The 16,189-nt window shown below is 37.3% G+C and overlaps 1 protein-coding gene across 2 annotated transcripts in view; it reads left to right on the top strand.

The window, feature by feature from the left end:
* The window catches only part of AOX1 (aldehyde oxidase 1), a 38,763-nt gene that overhangs the window by 13,732 nt on the left and 8,842 nt on the right, over positions 1-16,189 (top strand). For both annotated transcript variants that reach the window (XM_059853342.1, XM_059853343.1), the window contains exons 15-27: positions 374-536; positions 1,752-1,844; positions 3,812-3,981; positions 5,258-5,384; positions 5,689-5,811; positions 6,925-7,021; positions 7,950-8,074; positions 9,499-9,632; positions 10,840-10,927; positions 12,424-12,510; positions 13,942-14,133; positions 14,430-14,657; positions 15,701-15,796. In XM_059853342.1, the coding sequence (XP_059709325.1) occupies positions 374-536; positions 1,752-1,844; positions 3,812-3,981; positions 5,258-5,384; positions 5,689-5,811; positions 6,925-7,021; positions 7,950-8,074; positions 9,499-9,632; positions 10,840-10,927; positions 12,424-12,510; positions 13,942-14,133; positions 14,430-14,657; positions 15,701-15,796 (1,723 nt within the window). The remainder of the gene's footprint in view (positions 1-373; positions 537-1,751; positions 1,845-3,811; positions 3,982-5,257; positions 5,385-5,688; positions 5,812-6,924; positions 7,022-7,949; positions 8,075-9,498; positions 9,633-10,839; positions 10,928-12,423; positions 12,511-13,941; positions 14,134-14,429; positions 14,658-15,700; positions 15,797-16,189) is intronic.

Here is a 16,189-nt window from a genome sequence, read left to right as displayed (position 1 = left end):
AGATCCCTTAAAAGTATCTATATTTTGCATCTATATCTACATTTTTTCAAATGTAGGATAGTATCTGCAGTATGGTGAGAATCAGTAAGACTGCTAAAGCAGCTTTAAAGCTGTAATAGGGTTTATTTAATTATGTATTTGTTTATTTTAAAATGCTGGCATAGCACTTAATTCAGTTTACTTATGGGAGTTCAGCTCTGTGAGCAACATTGATCTACACCATTTAAAAAATTGCAGACATTATTAGAATCAATATTTTGGCTTCATTTTGAGCAGGATTATGTCTGTGGTCGATGGTTCACATAAAATACTGCAATTGATATCTATTTTTTATTAGTCCTGGTCTGATTGTATCTATTATTCTTCCTAACAGACACTGGAATGAACAAATGTTGGATGAAGCATGCAGACTAGTCCTTAAAGAAATTGCTCTTCCAGGCTCAGCTGGTGATGAAAATGTAGACTATAAGAAAACTTTGATGGTCAGTTTCTTCTACAGATTTTTCCTGGAAGTATCGCAGTCATTGAAGACAATGGTAAATTAGTTCATAAAATAATGGAATATACTGAGTTACAGGAGACCCATCAGGACCATGGAGTCCCACTCCTTGCCCTGCACAGGACACCACAGGAGTCCCACCATGTGCCTGAGAGTGTTGTCCAAATGCTTTTTGGACTCAGGCTAGGAGCTGTGACCACTGCTCTGAGGAGCCTGCTCCAGTGCTCAAGCACTCTCTGGGTGAAAAATCTCTTCCTGATGTGCAACCTAAAGCTCTCCCCTCCCAACTTCATGCCATTTCCTCCAGTCCTATCAGTGGTCAGCAGAGTCAAGTAATCAATACCTGCCCCTCCACTTTCCCTTGTGAGGATGTTGAAGACCTCAGTGAAGTCTCTCTTGACTCTCCTCCAGGCTGAGCAAACCAGGTGTTCTTCATGTCTGCTCTTGTGCAAGCAAATAAAATGGGTGTTCTTGCTATATGTTAGTGCTTTCAATGTGCTAAATCATTGTCTTTGGTGTTTGGAGCTACACAGTAACCTAGGTGTTTAACTCCCAAAGAGACTGATGGAGAGATGCCCATTTAACTTTTAGATGCTCAGATATCTTTACCTTGGACATAAGACTATTTGAGCAACATTAATACAACAACACACTAGTAGCAAGCTCCCAGACCCAAAGACAATATACAAAAGATCTTACTCCGTAGTTCAAAACACAAATAGATGAAATAGAAATAAAGGCTTTGGAAAAAAACTGTAGATACTAAACCAACCCTCCTTCTTGTATGAGCTGTTGACTGGGAGATGAGGACACTAAAGTTTCATTTGCCAAGATGTTCTAGGGTAATTTACTTTTTTTGTCTTAAATATGTTCTTACAGAGAAAAATATCCCTTTTACACTTTACTTCTGTTACCTTGAGCTCTTTCCTCTAAATCAACATTATAGGTAATTGTTTGGAACCAGGAGTGATTCTGAGCCACTTTTGATCAGACCTCAAAACAAAGCTCTTGTCGGTCCCTACTTTGTTACTTACTTTAAAAAGTGTATTTGTTGAATCTAATATATTTTTAAATATTATTTAGTGACACCTAAAACGTCTACATTGTTTTTAGATTGTTGTTTTAGGGCCTTTCTAGTTTGAGCCTGGAAAGCATTTCCTGTATAAAGATTTTGTGCTTGATTTTGATTGTTGGCTTTTCTAATTGTAATGTTCAAAATGTTAGTTTTAGTAGTGATTTACTTCCTTTTCAGGATCCTTGCCATTATCCTGGCATACCTGTGGAATATCAGAGTGTCCTACAAGATTTCAAAACCAGAATGCCCCAGAGTACCCAAATATATCAGGCAAGTGATTTCATTCTGACATTGTTTTGTGCTTTATAAGAATAGGTAAAAAGTCACAGTTCAAACATTGAGCTACGGTGTGAAGGTCAGGTTCAGATTTTCCAAAGGACTGGAAGCAAAAGGCTTTTAGTGGTTGATTTTAACTGTATCTCATTTGGAGAATCCTTGTTTGTAAAAATAGATTCTGGGGTATACTCACTTCTTCTAGGCAGTTCTTTGAAGATAAATATGCTAAGCAAACTCCATTGTCAGACTGCTTAAAATTGGTTTATTGCAGTGTGCAAGCCAGTTAGAAAGAAATTTTAAAAACAAAACAAAGCAAAAAATTGAAAAGCCCAGGTGTAGTATATATACACTGTAGCATAGCTATAGTATTGTTGTCTCAAGATCCTCAGGGGCTCTTAGGTCTTATTGTGGATTTAGGAATCAAGATGGTGTGTGATGTTTGTGTGCTCAAATTAACACAAGCAGGTTGTCCTAAATCAACAGTAGAGAGCAGCAAAGAACACATTTGGTATATTCTGAGCTTGCCATTTAAATAGTTAATGGTGGAAACACCTGCAAGGATTTTTGATATTTTGACACCCTCAATACACAAGTCAAAATACCAACTTTTGAAAACCTAAAGAAAAATTCAAATGAAATATAGGTAAATACTTGTTTTTCTTTTGATTTTTGGCTATTCCCTAGAAAAAGACTTGCTTTAAATACTTCAAATTTGTTCAAATTTTTATATTGTTTCCTTCAGAGTTGTTATTATTAAAAAAAAAAAAAGGGCAAGAGGCAGTTAGAGGAGCCAGGATCAAGGGGACTATTTCTGTGACTTTTCTCCAGTTTATTCCCCATCTGTAATAAAGTGACTGAACATCAGAAATTGAAACAATTGGTTACTCAGATCAATTGGCACTGAGCAATAGAAATTTAGATACCCAGAAAATCTGAGTTTTTCCATTTTAAATTTCTATTTAGATTTTGTAAGGCCATATTTTTTGTCTGTGCTCCTTCATTTGGATATTATTAAGCTTTTAAAATCAAGATGAATAAAAAGAATGCTTATCCTGAAATCCAAATATGTGGTCATTGTGTGGTGGAAATGTTGAAGTGGTTTGGCTGAGACATCCATTTGAGGAACTTCAGGCAGTCGAGTGCAGAGTGTTTGTTCTTGACTTTGTGCCAATAGTAGACAATGTGCCAGAAAGTGAAGGAAGCAGAAGTGTGTTGCCTGAACACTTGTGTGCTAGAAGCTGTAGAAGTAAAAACATTTTAAGTTGTAAACAATTAACTAATTCTAAATGTAGAAAAGGAAAATGTTATCATGAATACTGACACAAAAATTGGAAAGGTGTTCTGGAAGTTTGCAACATTAGTTGATGTGGCAGATTTAACTGGAAATGCTGGATTAATTTAAAAAATTTTAAAAATAGCAAAGTAAGATTAATAAGACACTAAATAATACACAGATGCAAGGAAAAAGTTGGGAAAAAAATATTTAGGCAATATTTTCTCACTGATTTACATGATCATTTGCACTCTTTCAGTGAGGAAGACAAATCTTAGAAATCGTTGCATATATAGCTCTTAGTACACCACCTGACACTGGTAACATTCAGAGCAAAATCTTGTGAGAATAATTCAGAAAACTATCAAAGCTTTGTTACACTATTCAGTAAGGGAGGAAAATGTCCTTCTGAAAAAGTGCTGGGTTTGTCACTTTGATGTAAATAATTAAGGAAAAAAATCCAGCTAAACAAACCTATGTGGGACTCTCTGAAGGTTCCATAAGAGAAGAAAAGAGGAGAGTGAAATCCCAAGGAGTAGCAGTCACCTCCTGCAGCCACACCTCTTTCAATATTGAACCAGAAAATGATAGTATGAGCAGTTGTTCGTTCATCTAATTTTCTGATCACTGTAACAAGACTGTTCTTTTTTTAACTGGGGGTGCTGGGTGTGTGTTTCTGACTGTGCAGGATGTAGACCCGAGCCAGTCTCCCCAGGACCCTGTAGGACGGCCCGTTATGCACCAGTCTGGGATAAAGCACACCACTGGGGAAGCAGTCTACATTGATGACCTTCCTTCTGTGGATGGGGAGCTTTTCCTGGCTCCTGTCACTAGTTCCAGAGCTCATGCTAAGATTGTGTAAGTGTTCAAAGTGGACCTGAAGAAAGTATTATCATGAGCTGCTGTCTGAGATTTTTAGAGAGACTAATGAGTTATATGTGTACAGAACAGCATGCCTGATTCCTGCAGCCAAATCCATGCTGGAGGCAGTATTGTTGCACTAGTAGAAAGGTTTGTTAGGATTTAAGTGTCTCACTCCATTTTACTGTACTAGTAAGGGTGAACTGTTTCTGGTCCATAAACCAGCCCAGAGCTAGCCCAGCTACCTCCACAAACTGCTCAGCTGTGCAGTGCCAAGTGGACTTTAAGATTCAGTTTTACCAACCCTGCTTTTAAACTTTAACTCTATGATGAAAGAAGAAAATTGTTCCAAGTGTAGGAAATGGTGTGGCAACATTGCAGCAGCAAGGTGGCAAAGCTCATATGAGGTTTATAGAATAAAAGGGTGGAGAAGAGGATTTTATTTTGTAAGAAAACTGTTTCAACGTATGCTTTTATGCTGCCAAGATACACCTATCCTAGCAGTTTGTTCAACATTCAGGCACCAAGACATAATCAAGTGATCTGTCATGGCAGGTAGGACTGGGGCTTCTAGCTACTGAGTCCTTGTCATATTTCCTGGCTTATTCTTAGGTCAGTGCTGGGTTTGACAGCCCTTTTTTTGGTGCCATCACAGAGGTGACATCACCCCCATCTCTGCAAGTCAATAGGATCTATTCAGTCTCCTTTGTCTCCTGATCTGGGTGTCCAGAGAAGATGCCTGTACATGTGCTGGGATCTGATGACCTGCTGAAGTAGATGCTATCAGAACATGCTGTTCTTATAGACCTTCTGCTGTTCCTTCTGATCCTTCTACACCTAGACATTTCCATTCCTTCTCCATTTATACTGGTTTTGTAACTTTTATATCTCTCTACATGAATCCTCCATCTGCAGATGAGTAATTGTATCTTGCAATATGTGTGTAGGCTGTCAGGTCTTAGAAAGTTGCAGTTGTAGCATTGTAATTGTGCAGTGATTTTTATTAAGCCAATGCAGTTCAGGCAATCTAATGGGCCAATGATTTCCCTGTTGTATCTAAATTATTTTTTATAAATGAAGCAGGTTAGTAGAATCTTTAATTGTCTTTTATCTGCACTTTTCCACATGCCAGAGACAGAAAGAAAAGGTGTGTGTGAGCCTATGAGCAAATCTTGGTAGTACAAGAAATATACCTCTGTATTGTGTTCCCTTCCTCTGTGATCAGTTTGTATAATTAATGAATTACACTTCTCTCTTCCCATATCCCAATCAGATCTATAGATACCTCAGAGGCCCTAAAAGGAGCAGGTGTGTTTGATGTCATAACAGTTCATGATGTGCCCGCTGCAAATGAGTTTCATTTTTCTGATGATCCAGAGATTATATTTGCAAGAAACGAGGTATAAATACAATCTTTTTGCAACTGATTTTCTTAATTTTAACTGTTTTGGTTTTTTCCCCCAGCCTTTTGCTGTCCCACTATCCATTTCTGAACAGTGTATTTTCCTTAATTCTGTAGTTATAGTTATAGTGGTATTTTTATAATTTGTTAGCTTCATGGATGATGTAAAAATACAAAAGTTCTAACTCAAAGAAAACTTCTAAACAGGAAACATAAGTGGTGGTGATGTAAAATAAGAATATCAATAGCACATGTGGGAGCTGTTTGAATCCACCATTCCAGTACTGATGTGTATTCTGCAGGTGATTTGCGTGGGTCAGATTGTCTGTGCTGTGGTCGCAGATTCAGATGTTCATGCCAAACAAGCAGCTGCAAAAGTGAAGATAGAGTATGAAATGCTGGAACCAGTAATTTTAACAATTGAGGTACTAATAATTTCTTCTGCTTTTTTATTGTTTTACCTATTTAATGAATTGAAGCAGTTCATACTCTTTAGTTGCTTTTAAAATATGATTTTTAAGGAAACAAGATGGATTTGAACATCCAATTAAGCCGTATGCATGTCTTCCTATAAATAAATTTTTAACCTTTTGTCTAATTTTGACCACTTGTGATAGGCAGGCAGCAGTTTTGAAAGTATGAAGGTCTCACAAGTTTTATAGTAATAAACATTAGAATGCAAAAAAAAAGGAACTCTCCAAATGTTCCAAGTGAGGAAAAGGCAATGCTGGTTTCTAATTTTCTGGTAGCTATCTGTTGGTAAGTCAGCATGTGTATAGTGGCTAACAGTCAGCTCCTGGTTATCTCTAGCATTTTTATCTGTTGTCTAGCTTGAAAGCTATGCTGGAGACGTAGGAGTTGTTGGGGGAAAATGAAAGAAAGGTGTTAGGGATGAATATTTTAGAAGTGTAATGTGAGAGTCACATATGGATTTACCCTGGATTAAAGAGGAGTAAGGAACAAAGAACACACAGGCAATCAGCATTAGTTCTGGTAGTCACTTTACAGCTTGTTTTAATGTGTGTATGGTCTAATGGAACAATCTTTCTGATAGAAAAATAGATAAAGGCTGACAAATTTTGTTAACATTTCATTAGTATTGAAAATCCAGTTAAATCTTATTAGAAATAAACCACATGCTAATTTATAAATAGATTCCACCTTTACTTAGTCCTTGTGATTTCTTCTCCTCTTACTGGCATCACACTTTGAATGATGCAGTTCATTCTTACTGTATGGTGTCTTGGTCACTTCCTGGATGTATGACTGGGAAGAGCAGGTGGAATAAACTGAATGCATTTCCTTCAGAAACTGCTGTCATCAGTTACACAAGATGCATCAGGAAAGAATTGCTGGTATTGAATAAACAAACTCATCAATGACAGTAAAGTGATGAAATACAGCTGTTCATTGATTTAGGTAGCTGGTGGTTCCAGTCTCTGAAGACAATGATGTTGGTCCTGAGACTAAAATGCTGCAACAAGCTAGGAATCTTAAAAATACTTAAAACACCCTATTTCTCTTTTTCTCCATTACAGGAAGCTATAAAACACGACTCATTCTTTGAGCCAAAAAGAAAATTAGAACAAGGAAATGTTGATGAGGCATTTGAAACTGTTGATAATATAATTGAAGGTAAACTGTAGAATACTTTTGATGAGAAATTTTTGGCTGTCAGTATTTGGGTTTGGCTGTCTGCTCTTCAAGTCTCAGTTCTACCTTTTTTCTCATGTAGTCATTAGGCCTGAGAAAATCCTTAGGCACTTCGAAGACAGCGTGGCTAAACCTAGTGTATTGTTGTTTGCTGCTACATTCAAGTTTTTTGCATCATCTCTTCTTGAAAAAAGTTACAGAATAATTAGGTTGAGAGGGAGTCTTAGCCCAACCTCCTACTTAAAGTAGGTCTGGTTAGAGCAGGTTGTTACAGGCTATGTCCAGTCATGTTTTTAATACCTTCAAATATGGAGGTATTATGCAACATCTATAGGGACCTGTTCCAGTGTTTCATTGCTTTCATGCTGATTTTGATTTTTCTTATATCTAGCTGGAATTTGTTCATTGCCTCTTATCTTTCCATTGGGCATCTCTGACAACAGTCTGGCTTGCTCCTGTCTACACCCTTCCATTAGGTAGTTGTAAAAAGCAGTAAGATCTCTTCTTAAACCTTTTCTTCTTATGAATGAATAAATCCAGCTCTCTCAACCTCTTCTCATACATCCTGTGGTTCAGCCCCCTGATGATCTTGGTGGCCTCCTTCTTGACCTGGTCCAGTATGTGCATGCTTTGTTTAACTTATCTAGGCTTTATTGATTGTTGTTACCACTTGTGGGCAATAGTGTTCTGCTTTAATCCAGTTCTGGTGATGCTACTGGAACAAGACCAATTTAATATTACAAGGATTTTAATTTATGTTTTTATTTTAGATGTTGCTCTTTCATACAAGAAGTATCAGAGGATTTGACACCGATTGCTATAATTTACATTATGGTGGGATGTTAGTTCTCTGGTTGATTTCTTCTGTCCTTTTCCCTCCATAATACTTGTGTTTTTCTCATTGGATCAGGGGAGATTTGCATTGGGGGACAGAAACACTTTTACATGGAGACTCAGAGCATGCTTGTTGTACCAAAAGGAGAGGATAAAGAAATGGATTTGTATGTGTCAACACAGCATCCAGCAATTATTCAGGTAATGCAGAGCATTCTCAGAGAAAGTGTGTGGACTTGTGACAATAGAGCTTTTAAAGTTTGGTTTACAAATCTGTAGGAACAGAAATTGCCCATCTGGATGTCCAATAACAGCTGCTTTGTATGCTGCTGTATTCTGATAAACACTGAGCACTACACTGTCAGGATAAGTCTCTCCTTTCCCTTTGAGCAAAGTACTTCATACTCCACTATTGTAGGCATACAAAACTCCCTGTGGAGTGCTGAGGCTCCTCCATCTCTGTTAGTTTTCCACTGGAGTGAGGAGCAATTAGTTCTCTACAGAGTCAGAACCTACTGAGGATCTGATCAAGTCTAAGAGCTGTAGGTGAGACTGCTACTCCATGCAGCAGTCTGCTTATCACAGATTGGCTGGGTTTCAAGGAACCTTTGAAGACTATTTAATTCAATACTCCTGCCATGTACAGGGCTGTCTTTTTCTGCATCAAATTTCTCCAAGTCCCATCCAACATGCCCTTGAACACTCCCAGTGATGGGGTGTCCACAAGTTCTCTGAGCAACCTGTTCCCATGCCTTACCACCATCATTGTAAAAGATTTCTTTCTGTTGTCCAGCCTAAACCAACCCTCTTTTAGTTTAACACTGTAGCCCTTTGTCTTGTCAATACAAGCTTTGCTAAAATGTCCTCCTCTGCTTCTTGAGAAACCCCCTTTATAGTTTGAAAGGTCACAGTAAAGTCTCCCTGGAGCTGTCTTCTCCTGGCTGAACACCTCCAAGTCTCTCAGTCTTCACAGTAGAGGTGTTTTAGCCCTCTAAACACTGTCATGATGGTAAATGACAAAACAAAGCTGCCATAGCTTGTGGCCTGCAGAGCAATGGCCATAGTGCATAAAACTGATGGTACTTGAGACTCAACACTGGCATTTTGTGTTCAAAGCCCAGATCAGCTCCTTTTATAATTTCTGTCATTATTATATTGCCAACAGCCAAGTAATATGAAGAACTTTGTGTTTGAGAGAATTATTTCAACCAAAAACATTCCTGACACTAGCCAAGACCTTAGATAATTAAGAAACAAATAGTTTTAGTTTAACTAAGAATGAGGTATTACCTTAGTAATAAAAATAATATAAACTGTATACTAATCCGTTTTTATTATACCTGAAGCTTCCTACTGTTGAGATAATGTAATTCAAGGTTCTTTTTCTTCACATTGGCCAATGGCCTTTTCACAGTCTGCACGGTAAAGATTTGAAATGTGAGCACTGTTAGGAGTTTGTTGTTATTCTTTCTTTGCTTTTTAATCTAGGGTAAAGGAAAAGTTGTATTCATCTGATAGAAGAACAGAAATATCTGTGGAACCCTTTTCTAGAAAAGGTTTCTATTTCAGAATCTAACCTTTGGACTTAGTTTGGTTGGCATAAAATATTAAAACTTGTTCTACAGGAGATGGTAGCAGCAAGTTTAGGTGTTCCAGCCAACAGGATCATGTGCCATGTTAAACGAGTTGGTGGAGCTTTTGGTGGGAAAATCCTGAGAACTGGCTTACTGGCATCAGTTGCTGCAGTGGCAGCAAACAAGTAAGTGCAGTATGTGTGTTTTGGGATATGAAAAAAGTTAAGCAAACAAGTTTTCCATTTTGGCTAAAATGCTTTCTCTTTTCCAAAGCTGCTAGTCAAAATGTCATACAGTCCTGACTTCACACTTTGCAAGACTTTCAGTGCATTTCTTTGTTTTGTTTTCTTGGATTACTTATGTTAAGCAGCTCTAGCCTTAACTAAATTAATGGGCTGCAAGAAGATGATATTAGTATGAGTTAGAAATACTCAAAAGGACCCGTCCCAAACTACTGAGATTTCGTCCATACATTAAAATATGGCACTAACCCTCCAGTTGTGAACTTTGTTGACACAGCAGAATGCAGAAGGAAGAGTTTTTGTGTGGAACTGCTTTTAAGAAATAGTTCTAGTTCAGTCCTCAACATCTTTCAGTCAAAATTAGCTTAAATCTCGGAGGTATTATGCTTTTTCTAATACTGCTTGAATTAGTTTAAGAACATTAACATGTAAAGCTCCTTCACCCATCTTCCAAATTTGGCAGGGCAATATTGGCAGTTAGCTGTCAGGGCATACAAAACTCCTTTATAAGCATAACTGATTTGCTGCAGAATTCACATCGGGCTGCATCCTGTCAGCCAAAATTATCTTGTCATCTGAGGAGTTAGCTCAATAGGTTTATGTTACTTTTACTGTCACTGCTATAAAATTTGCTCTTGATTATTTCTGGCCACATTATCTTTGTTTTTTATTAACAGGTCATGCTAAAAATATTTCTTTTATGGTTTAAAATATCTTTTTTATTCTTTGGACCTTATGTACATTTTCTAAAGTAATTATTTTAAATTATATATGCCTTTCTAGACTAATTTTCATATTTTTATTGTTATTCATATTTTGGTTTCATTCCAAGACACTGTATTTCAGTATGATTCTAAATAGCTAAGAGGTGATGAGCACTTAACACTGCAATAGATTCTTCAGGAGTGGTTTGCACTGAGTTAGCTTGTTGGCTCTTAAGAGATGAAAATTCTGATACGATTGTAAATGTGAGTAATATGAAATCTGGACATAGTGTTAAGTATACGTTCAGGCTTATTAAAGTGAAGTTTAATCTAAATGCATGTTTATATGCATGGCCAGACCTGGATACATGATGAGTAGCCATAGCCATCTTATTAATAACATCCTTTATTTTAACTGCAATTTGACTTTTCTTTTTTGGATTTAGAACCAGCAGAGCAGTCCGTCTTATTCTGAGCCGAGAGGATGATATGGTAATCACTGGTGGCCGACATCCTTTTATGGCTAAATATAAAGTGAGTGCCACAAGAATTCAGTGAAAAAATGCCCACCTGTATTCTGGGAATAATATTTCAGTGTTACTGGGTAATGTGTTCTGTTAATGAAAATTGGTATAACCAATTCAATTTTAAAACAAAACTACAAGCCAGGAACCCAAGAGATAGTGGCTGTACAACCACTTTGTCTGCTTCTACCTCTTCTCTTCAGGGTTTTGTATTATTATTTTTTCTAGTTCCTTCATGTTCTTTATCCTTTTATAGCTCTTTCTGTCTTCTTTCTAGGAACAGGAAGCTAACCTATAGCAGACTTCTTCTGCAGAACTTTATTTTAAACTCTCCATATGGTTAGATTCACTCAAAGAAGCAGCTAATTTTTCGCAGAAACTGTGTCATGCAGAAAACTCATCCTGTGGAGGAAATTAATCTCTTCCCTGCCCATGCACTGTCATCAGTTATAATAATGCATCAGGATAATTTCTGCCTTCTTTTCCTTCTCTACTTGTCATATAAATTATGTGTGCCAGCCACCATAATGGGGTTTAAATTCAAGTTTGTGCTGAATCAATAAGCTGAATGATTTCTCTTTAAGAATACCTTTTGTTAATAGCTCTCCAGCTCAAGCTGGATGCCTTCAAAGAGGGACTCTGAACAATGGGATTATACCTGGGCAATTATACCCTTGCAGGCTAAGCTCCCCATCCCTCACATGACAGTACAAACCAGTAGGAATATTAAGGGTCTGGAGTCTTCACATTCTTTGTGGGTTTCTTTCACTGTCTGTAGCTGGGCCATTTCTTTTTTTATATCTAAGTATGTAGCCTTTGCTAGAGATTGTAGCTTCCTTATCTTCCAGCTTGAACTGACTCTGAGGCCTTCTTTTACTTGACTGGGTAAGTTCAACATACATAGGGGAAAGTTCACAGCTTGCAGCCTAAGGCTGCTGCAAATGTAGCTGCTAATACTAAGCAAGTTGCATGACATTCTGTATAGGTAAAGTAAGAGAGGTTTTATAAGATGCTTCCCTAAAGCTGAAAATTAGCTGTACCTCATGTTGAGAATTCAGGAACTGTTAGTGGCAACAGGTGAAAAGAGGGATGTGAGATAAAGATAATATTTCTTCATTAATAAACATAAATGTCATATTCCTTCTGCCAGACACTGTTCTTACAATGAAAGTGGGATTTGATTTTATCTACAGTCAACACTCCTAGGTGACACTCTTGTCAGCCATCTCAGGCAATAGAGAGGATGCCACTGATCCTTCCTTTCCTAATGGGCTTTTGTTGCATATTCTGTGCTGTACCTATACAGATCACAGATGCCAGGAGGGAAAGCCTATGTCTTAGAAACATACTTTCTTTCTCTTGTCCTTCTGTAGTTTCAGCCAATGCTGCACAGAAACTAATAGTGCAGTATGACCCTAAATGAGTGGGTTATGTTAATTTTCAAAATATACAAGCACTTTGGAAACAAATGAATGCTGGATTCTAAATAACTGTTGATCCTTCTAGGTTGGCTTCATGAATGATGGTAGGATCACAGCTGTGGATGCCAAATATTATGTTAATGGAGGGTGTACCCCTGATGAATCTGTCCTGGTAAGGATTTCATACTGATGAACCTTACAACATGGAGGAGTCATTAGCTGGAAAATGATGAAGCCAAATTCCCTTGCCCATGTATTATTAATCATATAGACTTTTAATATAGGTATTGTGGGTTTTTGGAAGAATCTACACTGAGCAGGTTAACCTTTCCTTATTAAATTTAGTGAAGCATGTCACTACTTTCTTATATTGCCCTACACATTCACTTCATTAATGTTTTCTGAGACTTACTTTTCTGTTATGTACATCTTAACTAACATTGTATTCCTTTTAAGATGTGTAGTACTTGCATTTGTTCCTGCTTAAAGCTTTATATCTTCAGTACCTTTTAGGCCTTCAGAAAATTCATAGTGCTAGTTATCCTGTTGCTATCCCTAGACATTTCAGTACTGGATCAGTGATAATTGTGCTGTATACCTTAGTTCCTCACTTATAGGTCTGCAAAGTATAAAATGTTTTTGCTTTGCTATTATCACTAGGTATTTGTGTTTGTTCAATGAAATGTTTGCTGTAGTGCCCCTCATCTGCTTGCCATTGCCCTGCCTGTGAGGATTTTCTGCATCCTGAAATCTGTTAGTGTAACTGCCTGTGGTATTGCTGCCTAACTTGGTTCTGAAAAATAGCCTAGGTTAGAAGAAAATCCATTATCAGAAGCATGTACATTAATGCAGATCATGTCAGAACTATCTGAAGTCCTACAATGATACAGTGAAGCTACAGGACCTAACAGGAATAACCAAGGCTTGAGTTTGTCATTCTGACAAATCTACCTGACACTGAAGAGAGACAGTGACCTCTTCATCAGGCATCAAACTTTTTTTTTTTTATACTGACTCCTAGAACCTAATTTGAGGTCTCTAGTATAGCATTTTCCTCCTCATGTAGTTTTGGGTTTGTCATGTAAAACCTCTAAATGAAAAACGTAAGGACCAGAAGACACTGTAGACTGCAGTACATATGGTTTCTGGTGGAACTAAACCTTAAGTGTGGAGTTCCATAGGATGTGATAGTTCAGAATAGTTCAGAATGCTTTCATCAGTTCCTTTCCTAGCTATTCTTGCATTAAATCTAATCTGTCTATTTTTAGTTTGTGTGGCTTTTGGTGTTGAAGTAGGAGCAAAATCAATCATAAAATGATATATCTGCTACATCCTTAACTGTTGATAACATTCAAGTAACATCAGCTGTGTTCTGTATCCAAAAAAAAACCTCTGAAAATTAATATATTGCATGAAAAATGGATTAATGAAGTCTGCATGCATGCATGAATACTCTTAGTACCAATGATTGCCAGAAACCTAATTTTAAAGCTAATTGTCTCAAGTTAAGCTCTTTTATATAAGAGATGAGGAAGACTTAAATGTAAATTTGAAAGAAGCACTCTTCTGACATTAAACTAAATCTGTTTGTTCCTTTCCTCAGGTAGCAGAAGTATCCTTATTAAAAATGGACAATGCATACAAGATTCCCAACTTGAGATGCTGGGCTTATGTCTGCAAAACAAACTTGCCATCAAATACAGCATTCCGAGGCTTTGGCTTTCCTCAGTCAGGACTGGTGACAGAAACTTGGATAACAGATGTTGCAGATAAAACTGGTTTATCACCAGAAAAGGTGACTACATGAAGGCATCTTCTCTTCTGAAATGAAGTCTGTGGAACTGGAAAGTTAAAAACCTTTAGATAAGATTAATTGTTTGAACAGTTCTTTTCTAAGTCAAACAATTTGTGCTAAAATTTATATTTTTTCTTTAAATTGATGTTTGGTTGTAGAATGAATAGCATGGCCTTACAAACTGGTAATTGTTAAAAAAAAACATACAGTGATCTTGTTGTTGTCTATTAGTCCCCCCAGATGGTCAGTTTGCCTTTAACAGGATTGTGAGATAGCTGTAATTTCATTTTTTTCAGATTAGGGAAATAAATATGTATAAGAAGAGTGAGCAGACACACTTCAAACAAACACTTGATCCACAGAATTTAATACGGTGTTGGAATGAATGTATGGAGAAATCTGCATACTACAGTAGGAGAACAGCTATCAACGAATTTAACAAACAAAATTACTGGAAGAAAAGAGGGATTGCCATTGTACCAATGAAATTTCCACTTGGACTAGGCACACCTTACCTTTCTCAGGTGAGTTTCATGAAGAGTAAGTGAGCTAAGCATTTTATCCATAGAAGATTGCAGTCACTTTATCTTAGGATACAAAACAAATATGTTATCTTTTCCTGGAAAATTATAATCCACTTGATGATTGTTCCCTGAAGAGGCTGTAGTAGCCTGTAGCTCTTTTCAAGCTGAGATCAAAGCTGTTTGGTTTTCAGCACCCAGGCAGCTTGGACCCTGCCTACTTAAAGGCTAGTCCCATGTGTTGAGGTGCAGTGTTGGAATAGGTGAGTGGAATGCACTTAGAAAAAGGTTTTGAAGACTGATAGAAAAATGTTTATTGAATAATTTGTCCACTCCAGAAATAGTTCTGAGCCTCCTCTTTCTGCCTGTGGAGGTACTATGGGATGCTGCTCTTAAAGACTTAAGTCCTTTGATGCCATCAAAGGCTAAGGTTAAGAAAGCAAAAAAGAACAATAGTATTTCTGGTCCTTGTGTTTTTTTTAATGTAGGTGTCCAGTGCTTCTGAAACAGACTGATAATTCTATCAATTAAAAATTAATTAATTGACTGCCTTATGTCATATAAAACTGGCTGTCTCTGTTCACCATTGAAGTCACGGGGTCTTTGTAGTCTACAGTGCTACTTCTAGCTGAGTCCAGGAAGAATTCTCATTTGGAAATTCAACCTATGCCATTTAAAAACCTCTAGGGCTCTGACATGTCCATGAGAGAGAAAATGGAACTTGCAGCAAATTGCACATAGAGCCACTAGTGAGGGGTTCCTTCCAGCTTCTGTTGCAACCACTGAGATACTGTTGCCTGGTGTAGGTTTGTTTCAGGATCTGATATTAGAAAAGACCACATACAAGGATTTGTAACCTTTTCCTTCAAAGTTCATTATAGAGAAAGAGCAGCAAGTAGACTTTCAAATTTTGCCTTCCATTCAAAGGCACTAAACAGATAAACTGAAAAACACTTAAACACTTTGTATTTTTTTAATTTCAGTTCATTACTACCTACAAGACATTTCCTCACTAGTCTGATCTTGATTTTGTTTTTCTTTTTTAGGCTGCTGCACTGGTTCATATTTATACTGATGGGTCTGTGCTTCTGACACATGGTGGAATTGAAATGGGGCAGGGTATTCATACAAAAATGATCCAGGTAACAAATTATCTAAATAAATACTGCTGTGTGCTTTCTCTATCATGAAGGTAAATGACCCAATATGCAGACAGCCAGTTTGAAGGTTTTATGTTTGGGTAGTTAGTGTACCAGCAGGACAGTTTCTTTATCAGCATAGCCACTACTGCTTTACATTGATAGTTAGAAAGCAAAGGTGCCTTCATCAATTCATAGAGGCAGAAGGAAGGAAAAAACAGACTGGTTTTTTGTTCTTCTAATAGCATGTGAAGAGGCTTATTAGAAATAAGATTTTTGGGGGCTGTTCCCATAAAACCCATAGTGAAAAGGGCAGAGGTTATTCAGATTGATATAGTCAATGTAACATTATGATCCTGTTTGGTTAATGGATAGTTCTGAGACAGATCTGTAAAG

Source organism: Haemorhous mexicanus, chromosome 8 (assembly GCF_027477595.1).
Source record: "Haemorhous mexicanus isolate bHaeMex1 chromosome 8, bHaeMex1.pri, whole genome shotgun sequence".
Lineage (NCBI taxonomy): Eukaryota > Metazoa > Chordata > Aves > Passeriformes > Fringillidae > Haemorhous > Haemorhous mexicanus.
Note: the sequence above shows the minus strand (reverse complement) of the source record. Positions and strands in the feature narration are given on the sequence as shown.